The sequence below is a fragment of the Haematobia irritans genome, chromosome 2, assembly GCF_050003625.1.
Source record: "Haematobia irritans isolate KBUSLIRL chromosome 2, ASM5000362v1, whole genome shotgun sequence".
Classification (NCBI taxonomy): Eukaryota; Metazoa; Arthropoda; class Insecta; order Diptera; family Muscidae; genus Haematobia; species Haematobia irritans.
Genome location: NC_134398.1, coordinates 137,953,685 through 137,972,494, shown reverse-complemented (window position 1 = coordinate 137,972,494; position 18,810 = coordinate 137,953,685). Strand labels below are relative to the sequence as shown.

Here is an 18,810-nt window from a genome sequence, read left to right as displayed (position 1 = left end):
ATCTCTCAAGATCACCAAACGAAAATTTGATGACCGGATATTCTTCTTAGTATGATGGAGAGCAGAAATTCGGATGAAGCACAACGACTGCAATTATAACAACTAAAATCATTCAAGTCTTATGATTTATGATATACAAAAACAATAAATAAAACTATAGTAGACTTCTAATCATTTTATTATTTTATTATTTTTAAAACATCGTCATCTAGTCAATAACGCCCATATTTCTTGCTTTACTGAGGAAATCGGTTCTTTGAACAAATGCCCCGATCATAACACGTTTTCCAGTATATGCTTGACGGCCATGCAATAAACGCCAATTATCAAAAATAACCGCCGTACCAGGATTCAATTTTAATTCGAACCAATTTTCACGGTCATGAGCAATTTCAAGAAACTCCCGCAAACTTTCATAGAAATCTCGCATCATAGTCTGTGGTAGAGTATCGAATACCGAACGATCATATAAATTCAAACGAATTTGATAAACCTTCTGTGTCAAGGGATCCACCCGAATTATAGGTGCCGAGAAACGATGACCTTCATCTTTATCGAAAAATTCCGCTGGTACATGAACTGTGGAAAGAATCTCAAAAGCTTTAGGATTCCGACGGCGTAACATTTCGGCAACATGATAGCCATCAATATAGAAACTCTCACCACCTGTACCATCATGTTCAGAACATTGAAAAATCTGCAAGGCTCCAGCATCACAAAAGTACGTGTGGTCAGTATGGGGACCAATGTAGTCCTGTGAGTAGGTGATATCATCATGTATGTAGACATTGGAGAAGCTAAACATTTCTCCATAGAAAGTCTTCATTATGGGAAACAGACGACGCAAAGTCATTTCAGTCATGGTAACGTTTGCTGGCACATTCTCAATAAAGACTAAGCCATAGCGTATTAAGGAGGTTATAAGATCTTTGACCACAGCATCAGATGTACATAGGTTTCCCAGATTATAATGAAGACTTTTAAGATTCGCTTTAATTTTTGGTAAATTCCAGAGAGTTATTAATTCATCATCTTTTGATAGTTTTTCTTGAAATTTCTCAAATTGCGAAAATGTAATGAAGTCGATGGAATATTCGGATACATGATCATCATTCCCTGCAAAAGAATTAAAAATTGTATTAATGCTTAGAAAAATTGAATTTGTTTCTTAAAATGGGAAGAAGAGCTAAAAGTATGTGGAGCTAATGCATAGAGTGGTGTTATGTTATAATACTTCGGCATAGAGCGGATCTTCACCAGATATGTAGAAAGTCGAGCGCGTTTTTGGAAGCGCATGCCCATATAGACAACAAATAACCCAATGCTTAAAATGTTTAATCAAATGGTATTTAGGTCCTGTTTTTTTAAGATCCTAAGCCTGAGAGGAAATATTTTCTTCCTATTTTCTTGAACGATTAAACGAGAAATTAGGGATTTCTCTAGAACTTAATTTTTTGTCTTTTGAATAATAAACTAAACAAGTATATATGGAGTTAGGTTCGGTCAGGTCGATGAGGATATCTTAAATAAAACAAATTCCTTTGAAAACTCTTTGTTGTAGTGGGTTACTTGAAAATGTATAGAATTTCAGGTGGATTTGATGACAGATACTCCCGCAAGCAGATCTCTTCAAATGGTACGCTTCCTGAAATTAAATATAAACTTTCTACACATGGAGACAACACCAGATTCTGGATTCATAGGAAGAGCATTTCGCCTATTTAAGCGTGCCAGAAACCCCGATAAAATAGCGCCATATTTCATATGATTTGAAATCTAATTTCTGTATATTTTCATTCGCATAATTCGAATAAGCACAAAAAATAAAATAGGAAAGTTTTACTTTTAGTTTCCTGCAATTTCGATGATCACGGCGCATTATATTCCCTCAAGAAGTTAAATCGGGAGACTGGTGTATATGAGGATTATATCAAACCCTTATCGATATAAGGTGGGTATTAAATTCGAGTTTAGCCGCTAAAATCTCCAATTTTTCACGATTACTTTTCTCTAATAATCCATTACAAATAATATAATCTTTGTGAAAAGTTGCTTTGGGGTATTCCCCATCAAGTTTTAATATAATTTGCATCAAATAGGTATAATTTACTAGTGCTTTTATACCCTCCACCATAGGGGGTATATTAATTTAGTCATTCCGTTTGTAACACCTCGAAATATTGCTCTAAGACCCCATAAATTATATATATATTCTAGGTCCTGGTGAAATTCGGAGTCGATCTGATCTGTCCGTCTGTTGAAATCACGCTAACTTCCGAACGAAACAAGCTATCGACTTGAAACTTGGCACAAGTAGTTTGGCTTGCGGAGCCTCTTGAAAAAGCAAAATTCATCCGATCCGGTTGAAATTTGGTTTATTTCACTACCATGCAAAAATTGGTCCGTATCAATCCATATTACATATAGCCTCCAAATAAACCGATTCCCAATCACAGAAAAATCTCGATTGCCACTCGAGCCAAAAACAAGTATATACGGCCGTAAGTTCGGCCAGGCCAAAGCTTATGTATCCTCCACCATGGACTGCGTAGAAACTTCTTCTAAACACTGCCATCCACAATCGAATTACTTGGGTTGCGGTAACACTTGCCGATGGCAAGGTATCTTAAAACTTCCTAATACCGTAATATATACCACATAGTCCATACGTGGTATATATTAAACTTAAAAAGGCCGATTAAATACGTATATAATTAAGTTTGACAAAATTTTCTATAGAAATAACATTTTGACAAAATTTTCTATAGAAATAAAATTTTGACAAAATTTTCTATAGAAATAAAATTTTGACAAAATTTTCTGTAGAAATAATTTATTTTTGGCTGGAGTGCCAACCATGATTATGAACCGATATGGACCAATTTTTGTGTGATAGGGGATCGGCTATATATAACTATAGACCGATATGGACCAATTTTGGCATGGTTATTAGCGGCCATATACTAACACCACGTTGCAAATTTGAACCGGATCGGATAAATTTTGCTCCTCCAAGAGGCTCCGGAGTTAAAATCTGGGGATCGGTTTATATGGGGGCTATATATAATTATGGACTGATATGGACAAATTTTTGAATGGTTGTTAGAGACTATATACTAATACCATGTACCAAATTTCAGCCGGATCGGATGAAATTTGCTTCTCTTAGAGGATCCTCAAACCAAATCTGGGAATCGGTTTATATGGGGGCTATATATAATTATGGACCAATATGAACCAATTTTTACATGGTTGTTAGAGACCATATACTAACACCACGTACCAAATTTCAACCGGATCGGATGAATTTTGATTCTCTTAGAGGCTCCGGAGTTCAAATCTGGGGATCGGTTTATATGGGGGCTATATATAATTATGGACCAAATTTTGCATGGTTGATAGAGACCATATACTAACACCATGTGCCAAATTTCAGCCGGATCGGACGAAATTTGCTTCTCTTTGAGGCTCAACAAGCCAAATGGGGGGATCGGTTTATATGGGGGCTATATATAATTATTGACCGATATGGACCAATTTTTACATGAGTGTTAGAGACCATATACTAACATCATGTACCAAATTTTAACAAGATCGGATGAAATATGCTTCTCTTATAGGCTCTGCAAGCCAAATTTGGGGGTCCGTTTATATGGGAGGGGGGGGGGGGGGCTATACGTAAAAGTGAACCGTTATGGCCCATTTGCAATACCATCGGACCTACATCAATAACAACTAGTTGTGCCAAGTTTCCAGTCGATAGCTTGTTTCGTTCGGAAGTTAGTGTGATTTCAACAGACGGACGGACATTCTCAGATCGACTCAGAATTTCACCACGACCCAGAATATATATACTTTATGGGATCTTAGAGCAATATTTCGATGTGTTACAAACGGAATGACAAAGTTAATATACCCCCATCCTATGGTGGAGGTTATAATAATCAACCAAAATTTTATTGCCGTAGAATATTTTGTCAAAATGTTATATTTCTATAGAAAATTTTGTCATCATTTCATGTCTTTAGGAAATTTTGTCAAAATATAATTTCTATACAAAATTTTGTCAAAAATTTATTTCTATAGAAAATTTTGTCAGAATTTTATTTCTGTAAAATATTTTGTCAAAATGTTATTTCTTTCAAAAATTTATGAAGCATTTCATAGTTGGAGAGGAATATTTTACAAAATCTTCCAAAACATCAAGAATTCTACCAATCTACCAAACAGTAAAAAATCTGTCATTTTTGGTAGACTCGTGTTCATAATTGTATATAGCCCCCACATAAAGCGACCCCCATATTTCAATTCTGGCTCTATAAGTACAGCTCAAAACTTCATATCGGTCCATAATTATTTCTTCCTTATATATACCGGTCAAGAACTGAATATATATGTATTTAATCGACCTTTCTTTTGTCTACTATATATCCCACATGGAATAACTTACAATTTAGAAGATGATGTTTAGAAGTTTTAAGACGCCTTACCATCGGCCGCAACCCAAGTAATTTAAGTGTGGATGACCGTATTTAGTAGAAGTTTCCTTTTATATGGGAGGGGGGGCTATACGTAAAAGTGAACCGTTATGGCCCATTTGCAATACCATCGGACCTACATCAATAACAACTAGTTGTGCCAAGTTTCCAGTCGATAACTTGTTTCGTTCGGAAGTTAGTGTGATTTCAACAGACGGACGGACGGACGGACGGACATTCTCAGATCGACTCAGAATTTCACCACGACCCAGAATATATATACTTTATGGGATCTTAGAGCAATATTTCGATGTGTTACAAACGGAATGACAAAGTTAATATACCCCCATCCTATGGTGGAGGGTATAATAATCTACCAAAATTTTATTGCCGTAGAATATTTTGTCAAAATGTTATATTTCTATAGAAAATTTTGTCATCATTTCATGTCTTTAGGAAATTTTGTCAAAATATAATTTCTATACAAAATTTTGTCAAAAATTTATTTCTATAGAAAATTTTGTCAGAATTTTATTTCTGTAGAATATTTTGTCAAAATGTTATTTCTATCAAAAATTTATGAAGCATTTCATAGTTGGAGAGGAATATTTTACAAAATCTTCCAAAACATCAAGAATTCTACCAATCTACCAAACAGTAAAAAATCTGCCATTTTTGGTAGACTCGTGTTCATAATTGTATATAGTCCCCATATATAACAAACCCCATTTTTCAATTCTGGCTCTATAATTACAGCTCAAAACTTCATATCGGTCCATAATTATTTCTTCCTTTTATATCCCGGTAAAGAACTGAATATATATGTATTTAATCGACCTTTCTTTTGTCTACTATATATCCCACATGGAATAACTTACAATTTAGAAGATGATGTTTAGAAGTTTTAAGACGCCTTACCATCGGCCGCAACCCAAGTAATTTAAGTGTGGATGACCGTATTTAGTAGAAGTTTCCTTTTATATGGGAGGGGGGGCTATACGTAAAAGTGAACCGTTATGGCCCATTTGCAATACCATCGGACCTACATCAATAACAACTAGTTGTGCCAAGTTTCCAGTCGATAACTTGTTTCGTTCGGAAGTTAGTGTGATTTCAACAGACGGACGGACGGACGGACGGACATTCTCAGATCGACTCAGAATTTCACCACGACCCAGAATATATATACTTTATGGGATCTTAGAGCAATATTTCGATGTGTTACAAACGGAATGACAAAGTTAATATACCCCCATCCTATGGTGGAGGGTATAATAATCTACCAAAATTTTATTGCCGTAGAATATTTTGTCAAAATGTTATATTTCTATAGAAAATTTTGTCATCATTTCATGTCTTTAGGAAATTTTGTCAAAATATAATTTCTATACAAAATTTTGTCAAAAATTTATTTCTATAGAAAATTTTGTCAGAATTTTATTTCTGTAGAATATTTTGTCAAAATGTTATTTCTATCAAAAATTTATGAAGCATTTCATAGTTGGAGAGGAATATTTTACAAAATCTTCCAAAACATCAAGAATTCTACCAATCTACCAAACAGTAAAAAATCTGCCATTTTTGGTAGACTCGTGTTCATAATTGTATATAGTCCCCATATATAACAAACCCCATTTTTCAATTCTGGCTCTATAATTACAGCTCAAAACTTCATATCGGTCCATAATTATTTCTTCCTTTTATATCCCGGTAAAGAACTGAATATATATGTATTTAATCGACCTTTCTTTTGGCTACTATATATCCCGCATGGAATAACTTACAATTTAGAATATGATTTTAAGAAGTTTTAAGACGCCTTACCATCGGCCGCAACCCAAGTAATTTAAGTGTGGATGACCGTCTTTAGTAGAAGTTTCTACGCAATCCATGGTGGAGGGAACATAAGATTCGGCCTGGCCGAACTTATACTGATTTGTTTTCGATTTTAGCGGCTAAACTCAAACTTAATACCCACCCATAGACCAAAATTAACATATCTCTTTATGGTTCTAACATACTTCTAGATTTACAATTTTAGGTGATCGGTCTAAATTGGGGCTTTACCAAAATATAAACCGATATAAACAAGATTCGACACAGATATCAAATCTGGAGACCGTTCTATATGTGGAGGCTATACCAAAATATAGGCCAATAAACACCATATTCGGTACAGGCTTACAATACATCTATAATTCTAATTTCATGCAAATCGGATGAAATCTACGTTTTCTAGAAGCCCGTTCGGGAGAACGGTTTATATGGTGTTTAGCCAAAACATGGACCGACACATCTATTTGTAGGCCCTAAATACCTCTAGATATCCAATTGCAGGCAAATCGCAAAAAACTCCGGTTTCTAGAAGTCCAAGAAGTCCCATCGGGATATCGGGATATCGGTCCATATAGGGGCTATACCAAAACATTGACCTCTACACACAATATTCGGTTCATCTATTTCCGGATCTAAAATACCTTTAAATTCTCAATTTCAGGCAAATCTTATAAAAACTACGATTTCTAGAAGCTCATGACCCCAAATCGGTGGATCGGTTTTATGGTGGTTACATCAAAACTGATATCGACCATCTTCGAACTAGCCCTGATTGCAAACAAAAAACGAATCTGCGCCAAATTTTAGGACGATAGCGCCATTATTTCAGACTGTAGCGTGATTACAAGAGACAATCAACCAGACAGACGGACTTGGACTTAGACTCGTCTTAGAATTTATCCTTGATCAAGAATATATATATATATAATTTATATAGTCGGAAATCAATTTTCCAATGTGTTACAAACAGAATGACAAACTTATTATAGCCCCATCACCATTCTATGGTGATGGAGTCTCATCGCCAAAAATGAAAAGGTGAAGCGTACAATTGCGAGATGTCCAGTTCTTCTATAAACTGGCCATCATTTGCTTGGAAGTTTTAAGTTAGATTTGCCCCATGTTGAAACTCCGGCTGATGTATACTTTCGGGTTCATACGCGTAAATCCATGATGTCATATACATATTTCGAAGCACCGCGACCGTATTTTTTGAAACATTTCTTTGGACCAATCGGCAGCTTTTTTTGAGCGATTGATAAATTGTATGGGATCCAACACGACGAAATTTTTATTGACGGTCAAATGTCTACGCAATATTGAATGTATGCTGGTCCCACTTATGTTTCCTCCATCTCACGATAGATCACATGACGATCTTGCAAATATCAATTGACGCACAGCATCACTGATTTCCATAACAACAAGTGAATTTGGACGACCCTCTCAAAATTCGTCGTGGAGTGAACCAAGACCTCGGTTGCATTTACCTTACAATCGACAAACACTGGTCCTTGACGGAGTCTCATCGCCAAAAATTGAATTATGTTCATCGATGCATTGTTGATAGGTAATCCAAGTGGAAAGTTATAAAAACTGACCGCACGAAAATGATTTAATTCCATTTTTGGGCGAGATGAATCTTTTAAGTTGCTGCAAACAACACAACTTGCGCAATTTGTTACCCACACTGGCAAGGAGCGAAGGCTCGGACTAACGACAACTATAGGACACATTCCCTCTGGGGCTTATTGGAGTCATATCGACTTGACTAACGTTAGCGAATGTGTGATGAACGTAGGTAGTCTGGTGTGGACGATTCTCGCCAAGGCTTGACATGGATCTTAGCATGTTATGTCGCAGTTACCCCAGTTTAACTACACTCTATATCTGTGAACATTCGACTGAAAAGATCCGACACCTCTGTTTTTGTATATAACCTGATAATATGCAAAAAAAAAACAACAACATTGATCTTACATGTTATCTCAACATTTCTTCCATCTTTGCTATATTTCATATCAATAGCTTTTAAATTCTTAGGTATGTCCAGCCAATTGAAAATTCTACGCGATATTTTTGGATTAAAACATTTTTTGCACATACAATGATCCCTCAACCATATCGATTCAACTTGAAGAACCTTTCCCTTAGAGTCAATTTTTATATTCAACATTATGAATTTTTACTAACGCGCTTAAATGGCTAACTTAAAATTATTATGAATTTTTAAACATATTTATATTACAATCGCAATTGAAAACATTTTAACTCGATATGATATATTTATTCAAAATCAATGGTATAATTTTTAATTATAATATAAAAAATGCGGGTATTTGAAATTCACAGTCAATTCTAAACGTTATTCATACAGAACAAATAAGAAAGAGCTTAACTCGAACGTACCCACCTATATAATACCCTAAACTCTACCTACTGTGTAACTATGCCTCCAAATTTGTTATAACCTCCACCATAGGATGGGGGCTATATTAACTTTGTCATTCCGTTTGTAACACATCGAAATATTGGTCTAAGACCCCATAAAGTATATATATTCTGGGTCGTGGTGAAATTCTGAGTCGATCTGAGCATGTCCGTCCGTCTGTTGAAATCACGCTAACTTCCGAACGAAACAAGCTATCGACTTGAAACTTGGAACAAATAGTTGTTATTGATGTAGGTCGAATGGTATTGCAAATGGGCCATATCGGTCCACTTTTACGTATAGACCCAATATAAACGGACCCTCAGATTTGGCTCGCAGAGCCTCTTGGAGGAGAAAAATTCATCCGATCCGGTAGAAATTTGGTACATGGTCTCTAACAACAATGCAAAAATTGGTGCACATCGGTCCATAATTATATATAGACCCCATATAAACCGATCACCAGATTTGGCTTGCGGAGCCTCAAAGAGAAACAAATTTCACCCGTCCGGCTGAAATTTGGTACATGATGTTGGTATATGGTCTCTAATAACCATGCAAAAATTGGCCCACATTGGTTCATAATTCTATATAGCCCCCATATAAACCGATCCCCAGATTTGGCTTGCGGAGCCTCAAAGAGAAACAAATTTCGTCCGATCCGGCCGAAATTTGGAACATGGTGTTAGTATATGGTCTCTAACAGCCGTGCCAGAATTTGTCCATATCGGCCCATAATTATATATACCCCCCTTTATAAACCGATCCCCAGATTTGGCTTGTGGAGGCTCTAATTGAAGCAAATTTCATCCAATCCGTTTATAATTTTGAACATGGTGTTAGTATATGATCTTTAACAACCGTGCCAGAATTGGTCCACATTGGTCCATAATTATATATAGCCCCCATATAAACCGTTCTCCAGATTTGACCTCCGGAGCCTCTTGGAGGAGCAAAAATCATCCGATCCGGTTCAAATTTGGAACGTGGTGTTAGTATATGGCCGCTAACAACCATACCAAAATTGGTCCATATCGGTATATAGTTATATATAGCCGATCTCCAATCACACAAACATTGGTCCATATCGGTTCATAATCATAGTTGCCACTGGTTGCCAATAATCTACCAAAATTGTATTTCTATAGAAAATTTTGTTAAAATTTTATTTCTATAGAAAATTTTGTTAAACTTTTATTTCTATAGAAAATTTTGTCAAAATTTTATTTCTATAGAAAATTTTGTTAAAATTTTATTTCTATAGAAGATTTTGTTAAAGTTTTATATCTATAGAAGATTTTGTCAAATATTTATTTCTATAGAAACTTTTGTTAAAATTTTATTTCTATAGAAAATTTTGTCAAAATTTTATTTCTATACAAAATTTTGTCAAAATTTTACTTCTATAGAAAATTTTGTAAAAATTTTATTTCTATAAAAAATTTTGTCAAAATTTTATTTCTATAGAAAATTTTGTCAAAATTTTATTTCTATAGAAAATGTTTTCAAACTGAATTATATACGTATTTAATCGATCTTTTTTATTTAATATATACCACGTATGGACTTACATACAATTTAGAAGACCGTGTTAGGAGGTTTTAAGATACCTTGCCATCGGCAAGCGTTACCGCAACTTAAGTAATTCGATTGTGGATGGCAGTGTTTAGAAGAAGTTTCTACGCAATCTATGCTTCGGCCTGGCCGAACTTACGTCTGTATATACACCCTCACAAAAAATCGCTTCTGTAACATATACTCCCAAACATATTTTGCTTCAAGCATATACATTTTTGGGTATTGTCCAAACATATATATGTTTGATCTCTACCAATATATAATATGTTTGAAAGCATATTGGTCTAAACAATATATGTTTGGGTAGTCTAATTTCCAAACATTTTGTATTTTTGCATCCAAATTCAATAATGTTGTCTTCCAAAAAACAATATGTTATTATGTGACCATATAATATGTTTGGAAGCAGTTTGCACCAAATTTTATTTATTTATTTATATATTTACAATCATAATGAATTATGAAAATAAACAGGTAATATAGGTGCTAACAACATAGGTTTTCGACCTGAATGCTCAAAATTTTGTTTCTGCCCCATTGTATATTCCCCGACATCTTTCTCACTTCCACGAGATTTTTTAGTTCTTAGCACCTTTTTCTATAATACAAACATTGTAGAAGAAATTATTCAATTTTATGATTTTTTTATTTTAATTTTACCTTTTGCCGGACGGGGATTCGAACAGCGGACCACACAGTTTGTATGGATCAAAGAAGTAGCTGATCAATTGCCCAAGGAAAAATAAAATTTTCATTTTGTAATAACAAGCAACAACCACCAACTTAATTCAATATCGCTCCCTCTTAAATAGCGCTCCAAGCTACTAAACACATATATGTTTATAGGCTATTTCTAAATTAATATATGTTTGCATCCAAGCATATTATATTTACAAACGTTTTATGTCCCAAACATAATATGTTCTAACATATTAACATATATGTCCCAAACATGTTATGCTAGTTTATGAACATTATATGCTTGCACTCAAAAATATTGTGTTTAAAAATTTGTGTTCCAAACATATAATGTTTATAGCCAAACATATGAAAAACAGTCTTTTTCATCCGTGTACTTGTTATGGCTTTTAATGCATTCTAACGCTTGTCTGAAACGTTTGACCTCAAATATTTTCCAAAATTCGCATTTTTTATAGAAAGGATTTAGCATTTTTACGACAAAATTTTAATAATTTGTATCATTTGATTAATTTCTACTTTGTTTTAACTTATTTGAAATAAAAGAAGTTAAAATTGCGTATTAAAAATACGAAGAAAAGAACGAGTTATAAAAAATTGAATTAAAAGAACTTCTTTTGTTGTTATAGTAAAGAGCAACTTTTGGAGCACATTTTTGGAAGTGCTTTTAAAGTTATGCCTTTGGAACTATTTCCAATCTTTTTTTGCTGGGTTATATAGTTGGAAATCAACATCTCGATGTGTTACAAACGGAATGGTAAATTTATTATACCCATGTATAATATATAAATCCAAACCCTTATGCTACAATATTATTAGTGCTGATATTAATTACCCAACGATATTGATAAATGGAATAGATATATTTTATAAAATTCAATTACAAAGCTCATTAGTTTTGAGTCTAGACAAACCAATAAAATGGATTATAATATGGTTGATATTAAATATAACCCTAACGGAGCGATCACTCAAGTGGACCCATTTTGGCTAAGAGATCATTGTAAATGCTCGAAATGTTTCAATTCCAAAATTAATCGGAGAATTTTCAATATTCTTGACATTCCAAAGGATTTGAAAACAAAGAAATTGAAATATTTGGAAAATGAAACTAAAGTTGAAATATTATGTAAGTTCATCTATGAAATGAAAAAAAAATAAGTTTTTAAGAATGGTTTTTTATTTTTTGTTTTTCATCATCCCAAGGGAGTGACAACCACTTTTCCAAATATGATATTGATTTCATAATTTCATCACAATTGGGTAATTTCCAAAACCCGTCTTCCAATAAAATATCTAGGACACTTTGGAATTTTTCGTTGATAAAGAAAAATCGGAGCAATTTATATTTCAATTTGGGTGAGCTATGTACATCGGAAGTTGTAGCCAAAAATTTTGTGACATCTCTGATACGCTATGGTTTGGCTTTTATCACAGCTGTTCCTCCAAATATTACCGCCACTGAGATGGCTATACGTCGCCTTTTTCCCCTTATGAAGACTTTCCATGGAGAAATGTTTTTATTTCCTGATAATTTTCTACGAAATGAAAGCACCAATTCTCAAGCCTATGTTGAACCTCATACCGATGGCACTTACTTTAGTGATCCCATGGGTCTCCAGGCTATCCATTGCATCGAAGAGCATGGAGAAGTTGGTGACATTTTTTTCAGCGATGGATTTTATATAGCCCAAAAATTGTGCCATGAAAATCCTAAAGCTTTTGAAATGCTTTCTACCATACCAGTACCTAGCCATTTCAAAAACAAAGACGAATGTCACAAATTTTCCGCACCCATTGTGAGTGTGAATCCCTTGACAAAAGATATCGATCAGCTTCGTTTCAATTCATATGATCGCTCGGTATTTAATAGCTTTCCCCAAAATAAAATGAAAGAATTCTATAGAAGTATGGAGGAATTTCTTTCGAAAGCAAATGATAATGAAAATCGTTGGCAAATAACTTTAAACCCTGGAACCATGGTAATTTTTGATAATTGGCGTTTACTACATGGTCGCTGTTCCTACATCGGACATCGGGTTTTAGCCAGGGGCTATGTTGCGCGGACCGATTTTCTTAGCAAGGCAAGAGTTATGGGAATAATTGAAAACGAAAAATCTATAATCTAGTGATATGAATCATAAAGAGATATGAATGCCTAGGGATTAAACTAAATGACCTCTTAATCTTAGAGTCACCAACACCCCGTAATTCAGTAAAAAATTATCAATTTACCATTCTTCTCCCTATCAAATCAAAATTAAAAAAAAAAAACATGTTCTAAAAACCAAAAATAAATTACTCTGGGAAAAATATTATCTCGACCATTTTATTATTATCAATTTTTGTTACACTTTTATTTTCTTACAACTAAAAAAAATTATGACTTAATGCATCGAAACGTCAATTCAAATGTTTGTCATATGATCGTGACATGACTCCAAGACATAACATTCTAGCTACTTCTCGATATGTCCTCTAATATCATGAATAAAAAAAGCAAAATACATAATAGCTAAAGCTTAAAACCTACAATGTCATAATATTATCCTCCTCATGCATGTAATTTAATTTAAGTATAAATATGAAATAAATAAATTATTAAGTAAAAAAATAACGAAAATAAAAATAAACACATACAACAATATTGCACCATAGGATGGGGGTATACTAACTTTACCCGTTTGTAACATAACACATCGAAATATTGGGAAAATTCTGAGTCGGTCTGATGATGTCCGTCCTTCGGTCCGTCTGTAGAAATCAAGGGGAACTTCCGAACGAAGCAATGTACCGGCTTTTAGGTATAGGTTAGGTTATGTTGTAAAGGATAACATAATTTTTTTTTGTTGAAATTGATGTCCACTTAGACCAGTATAGCTCCATTGTGATTCCTCGATGTGAAATTTCCATATTCTTCCTTCCGATGCGGTCCGCTTTGTCCCAGAGCTTCCTCCTGCTCGTTCTCTTTGAAAGAAATCTCAGAACAACCAACCAGAGGCCCTGATGAATGCAAGTATGTTCCTTAAGCTGCAGTCCCGCAGATCAGTGAGAGTCTGAAAGAAAAAGGAACCCAGTATCTCGTTTCTTCTAAAGGGTAAAGCTGGACACTGGCACAGGAAGTGGTACGAGTCCTCCGTAACTTCCGGGTCCAGGCACCATCTACAGATATCATCGTCTTTAAGTCTTATTCTTACCATGTGTTTCCCAAGTGTGTTATGTCCTGTTATGATACCAATCAGTGGCCGCAATTCTTCTCTGTTCATCGACATTAAAATTTCGCAGTTCCTACGTTTCTTTTCGTCCCATATCAACTTGGTTTGCTCGCAACCATTCGAAGAAACCCAGCGTCTTCGCCATAGTTCCTCTATGGCACAGACCTCTATCTTGTAACGATAACAAGATAGTGGAGGAAAAACGTCTGCTAGGACATTATTCGTTCCACGAGCGCCCTCCTTAGCCAGCACATCCGATTCCTCATTTCCTATTATCCCACACTGCCCTCGAGGAATAGAAACTTTGAGTCTTTTAGTGGAACAAATTTCATCCGATCCGGTTGAACTTTGGTATGTTCAAATATGGTAACGCTACGACTTCGACTAAGCAGTGGCGATTTTACAAGGAAAATGTTGGTATTTTGAACATTTTTGTCGAAATCAGAAAAATATATATATGGGAGCTATATCTAAATCTGAACCGATTTCAATCAAATTTGGCACGCATAGCTATAATGCTAATTCTACTCCCTGTGCAAAATTTCAACTAAATCGGAGAAATCGGAAAAAAATGGCCTCTGTGGTCATATATGTGTAAATCGGCCGAAAGCTATATATGAAGCTATATCTAAATCTGAACCGATTTCAACCAAATTTGGCACGCGTAGCTACAAAGCTAATTAAAAGATTGGCCACTGTGGACATATGAGTGTAAATCGGGCGAACTTTATATATGGGAGCTATATCTAAATCTGAACCGATTTCAATAAAATTTGGCACACTTGACTACACTACTAATTGTACTCCTAGTGCAAAATTTCAACCAAATTGGGGTAAAACTCTGGCTTCTGGGACCGTATTAGTCCATATCGGGGGATAGATATATATAGGACCTATATCTAAATCTGAACCAATTTCAATAAAATTGATTATAGTACTAATTGTTCTTCTTGTGCAAAATTTTAAGCAAATTAGGGTAAAACTCTGTCTTCTGGGGCCATATAAGTCCATATCGGGCGAAATATATATATGGGAGCTATATCTAAATCTGAACCGATTTCTTCCAAAATCAATAGCGATCTATTCTGAGCCAAAACACATACTTGTGCAAAATTTGAAGTCGATTGGACTAAAACTGCGACCTAGACTTTGATTACAAAAATGTGTTCACGGACAGACGGACGGATGGCTATATCGACTCAAGAGCCCACCCTGAGCATTTTTGCCAAAGACACCATGTGTCTATCTCGTCTCCCTCTGGGTTTTGCTAACATATGCACTAACTTACAATACCCTGTTCCACAGTGTGGCGCAGGGTATAAAAATATACCTACAAGAAATATTGATTTTAGACCTTATAAAATATATACCAATCAACTCAGACTCACGTCACCCATTGGAGCCACAGTGGTGCAATGGTTAGCGTGCCCGCCTTACATACACAAGGTCGTGAGTTCGATTCCTGCTTCCACCGAACACCAAAAAGTTTTTCAGCGGTGGATTATCCCACCGCAGTAATGCTGGTGACATTTCTGAGGGTTTCAAAGCTTCTCTAAGTGGTTTTACTGCAATGTGGAACGCCGTTCGGACTCGGCTATAAAAAAAGGAGGTCCCTTGTCATTGAGCTTAACATGGAATCGGGCAGCACTCAGTGATAAGAGAGAAGTTCACCAATGTGGTATCACAATGGACTGAATAGTCTAAGTGAGCCCGATATATCGGGCTGCCAACTAACCTATCCTAATGATTTTGGTATTGATTCCCAGCCAAAGAAGCGGAGAATCGAAGCAAAGATACTTTTAAGACAGAATTGTCTTTTAAATTTAGGTACTTAATTCTTTTAATTTATTCATTATTTTAAATATTAATTTATTCGTTTTTTTCTGTTTTTTTATTCATGCGCAATTAAAATCCTTTAAAAGCGTGTTAACGACAACTTATATTTTCAAATTCAGACTCGACTTCAATTAGAACTTATGCAATGCTCCAAGTAAAAATAGTATTAAAAATAAAGTATTGAAAAACATGTCCTATTCTTAAACGTTTTTTTGACAAAATTGTATATAGAAATGAAATGTTGACAAAATTTTCTATAGAAATAAAATTTTGACAAAATTTTCTATAGAAATAAAATTTGTTGTTGTTCTTGATCTCAGCTTAAAACCATGCATTGACTAAACTACAAGTGTAGCTTAATCAACAGAGGAAAAGTATGCTTGTCAAATTTATTTGGCCAAAGCCCTATAGACTGCAAGATGGTTGGATGTACAGCTGTTTCGGAATTACCACATTCCTCATGAGCATACTCTACTTGCAGCAACCCAAAGTGAACTACACTTGAACCTTCCGAAAAATAAAATTTTGACAAAATTTTCTATACAAATAAAATTTTGACAAAATTTTCTATACAAATAAAATGTTGGTAAAATTTCCTATAGAAATAAAATTTTGACAAAATTTTCTATAGAAATAAAATTTTGACAAAATTTTCTATAGAAATAAAATTTTGACAAAAATTTCTATAGAAATAAAATTTTGACAAAAATGTCTATAGAAATAAAATTTTGACAAAAATGTCTATAGAAATAAAATTTTGACAAAATTTTCTATAGAAATGAAATTTTGACAAAATTTTCTATAGAAATAAAATGTTGGTAAAATTTTCTATAGAAATAAAATTTTGACAAAAATTTCTATAGAAATAAAATTTTGATAAAAATGTCTATAGAAATAAAATTTTGACAAAAATGTCTATAGAAATAAAATTTTGATAAAATTTTCTATAGAAATAAAATTTTGAAAAAATTTTCTATAGAAATAAAATTTTGACAATATTTTCTATAGAAATAAAATGTTGGTAAAATTTTCTATAGAAATAAAATTTTGACAAAATTTTCTATAGAAATAAAATTTTGACAAAATTTTCTATAGAAATAAAATTTTGACAAAAATTTCTATAGAAATAAAATTTTGACAAAAATGTCTATAGAAATAAAATTTTGACAAAAATGTCTATAGAAATAAAATTTTGACAAAATTTTCTATAGAAATGAAATTTTGACAAAATTTTCTATAGAAATAAAATGTTGGTAAAATTTTCTATAGAAATAAAATTTTGACAAAAATTTCTATAGAAGTAAAATTTTGATAAAAATGTCTATAGAAATAAAATTTTGACAAAAATGTCTATAGAAATAAAATTTTGACAAAATTTTCTATAGAAATAAAATTTTGAAAAAATTTTCTATAGAAATAAAATTTTGACAATATTTTCTATAGAAATAAAATGTTGGTAAAATTTTCTATAGAAATAAAATTTTGACAAAATTTTCTATAGAAATGAAATTTTGACAAAAATGTCTATAGAAATAAAATTTTGACAAAAATGTCTATAGAAATAAAATTTTGACAAAAATGTCTATAGAAATAAAATTTTGACAAAATTTTCTATAGAAATAAAATTTTGACAAAAACGTCTATAAAAATAAAATTTTGACAAAATTTTCCATAGAAAAAAAATTTTGGCAAAATTTTCTATAGAAATAAAATTTTGACAAAATTTTCTATAGAAATAAAATTTTGACAAAATTTTCTATAGAAATAAAATGTTGACAAAATAACGTTTTGACAAAATTTTCAATAGAAATAACATTTAACAACAAGTATATACAGCAGTAAGTTCAGCCGGGCCGAATCTTAAACACCCACCACCATGAATCAAATATAATAGTTGCCGTTGAAAATTCTTCGTCGTAGCGGGTTACTTGATGATATAGACAATTTCAGGGGGTTTTATGACAAATATTCTCCCAAGTAGATGAGTTCAACCAATACGCTTCCCGAAGATAATTTAAAATTTCTTTCTATGAAGACTAGAGCAGATTCTGGATTTATAAGAACCATTTTTATTTAGGCTTTAGAGGAATCATAATCATCTCGTGTAAGTGATGAAAATGATTAAATAACGCCTTGATCTAAAATCTGTAGATTTTACTCCACATTATTTAAATGATTAGGAGAAGTAAAATCTGGAAATTGTACATTCAGTTTCAAGAAATTTTCCTGATCGGTGCGCCTTCTATGTCGGTCTATATGGCGGTTCTAGAACCTGGACCCCAAATCGGAAGACCGATTCATAAGGGGACTATATCACAATGGACTGAATAGTCTAAGTGAGCCTGAAACTTAATCGGGCTGCCACTTTAACCTGACCTAACCTTTAACCTAAGGGGGCTATATCAAAATTTTTACCGATACACAGTATATTCAACACATCTATTTGTAGCCCAGATTTTCAGTTTCAAATACATTGGATAAAAACTACGGTTTCTAGAAGCCGATAGACCAATGCACGCCATTTTCGGCACACGTATTTGTGGTCCTACAATACCTCTAGATTTCCAATTTCAGACAAATTGAATAAAAACTATGGACTCTAGAAGCCCAAGAAGTAAAATCGGAAGTTCGGTCTATATGGAGGCTATACCAAAACATTGACCGTTAATCACCATTTTCGGCACAACTCTTTATGGTCCGAAAATACCTCTAGATTTCCAATTTCAGGCAAATTGGA

General features: G+C 33.6%; 2 protein-coding genes across 2 annotated transcripts; one reads left to right on the top strand and one right to left on the bottom strand.

The window, feature by feature from the left end:
• Window positions 1–208: 208 nt before the first annotated feature.
• LOC142225083 (trimethyllysine dioxygenase, mitochondrial-like) lies at window positions 209–8,165 on the bottom strand. Its single transcript, XM_075294856.1, has 2 exons — window positions 8,033–8,165; window positions 209–1,116 (listed from the first exon to the last, which is right to left on the bottom strand). Exons 1-2 carry the CDS (start codon window positions 8,163–8,165, stop codon window positions 209–211), a joined length of 1,041 nt encoding a protein of 346 aa, XP_075150971.1.
• A 3,778-nt stretch (window positions 8,166–11,943) lies between these two features.
• LOC142225082 (trimethyllysine dioxygenase, mitochondrial-like) lies at window positions 11,944–13,151 on the top strand. Its single transcript, XM_075294855.1, has 2 exons — window positions 11,944–12,151; window positions 12,229–13,151. The coding sequence occupies exons 1-2, from the start codon at window positions 11,944–11,946 to the stop codon at window positions 13,149–13,151; spliced, it is 1,131 nt and encodes a 376-aa protein (XP_075150970.1).
• Window positions 13,152–18,810: the final 5,659 nt, after the last annotated feature.

Bases quoted from the DNA above. Each gene is read 5' to 3' on its own strand.
- LOC142225082 (XM_075294855.1), top strand. From the start codon at position 11,944: ATGGATTATAATATGGTTGATATTAAATATAACCCTAACGGAGCGATC. The intron at 12,152-12,228 runs GTAAGTTCATCT...CATCATCCCAAG, and splicing joins AACTAAAGTTGAAATATTAT to GGAGTGACAACCACTTTTCC.
- LOC142225083 (XM_075294856.1), bottom strand. From the start codon at position 8,165: ATGCTAAGATCCATGTCAAGCCTTGGCGAGAATCGTCCACACCAGACT. The intron at 1,117-8,032 runs GTTAGTCCGAGC...ATTCTTTTGCAG, and splicing joins GAATGTGTCCTATAGTTGTC to GGAATGATGATCATGTATCC.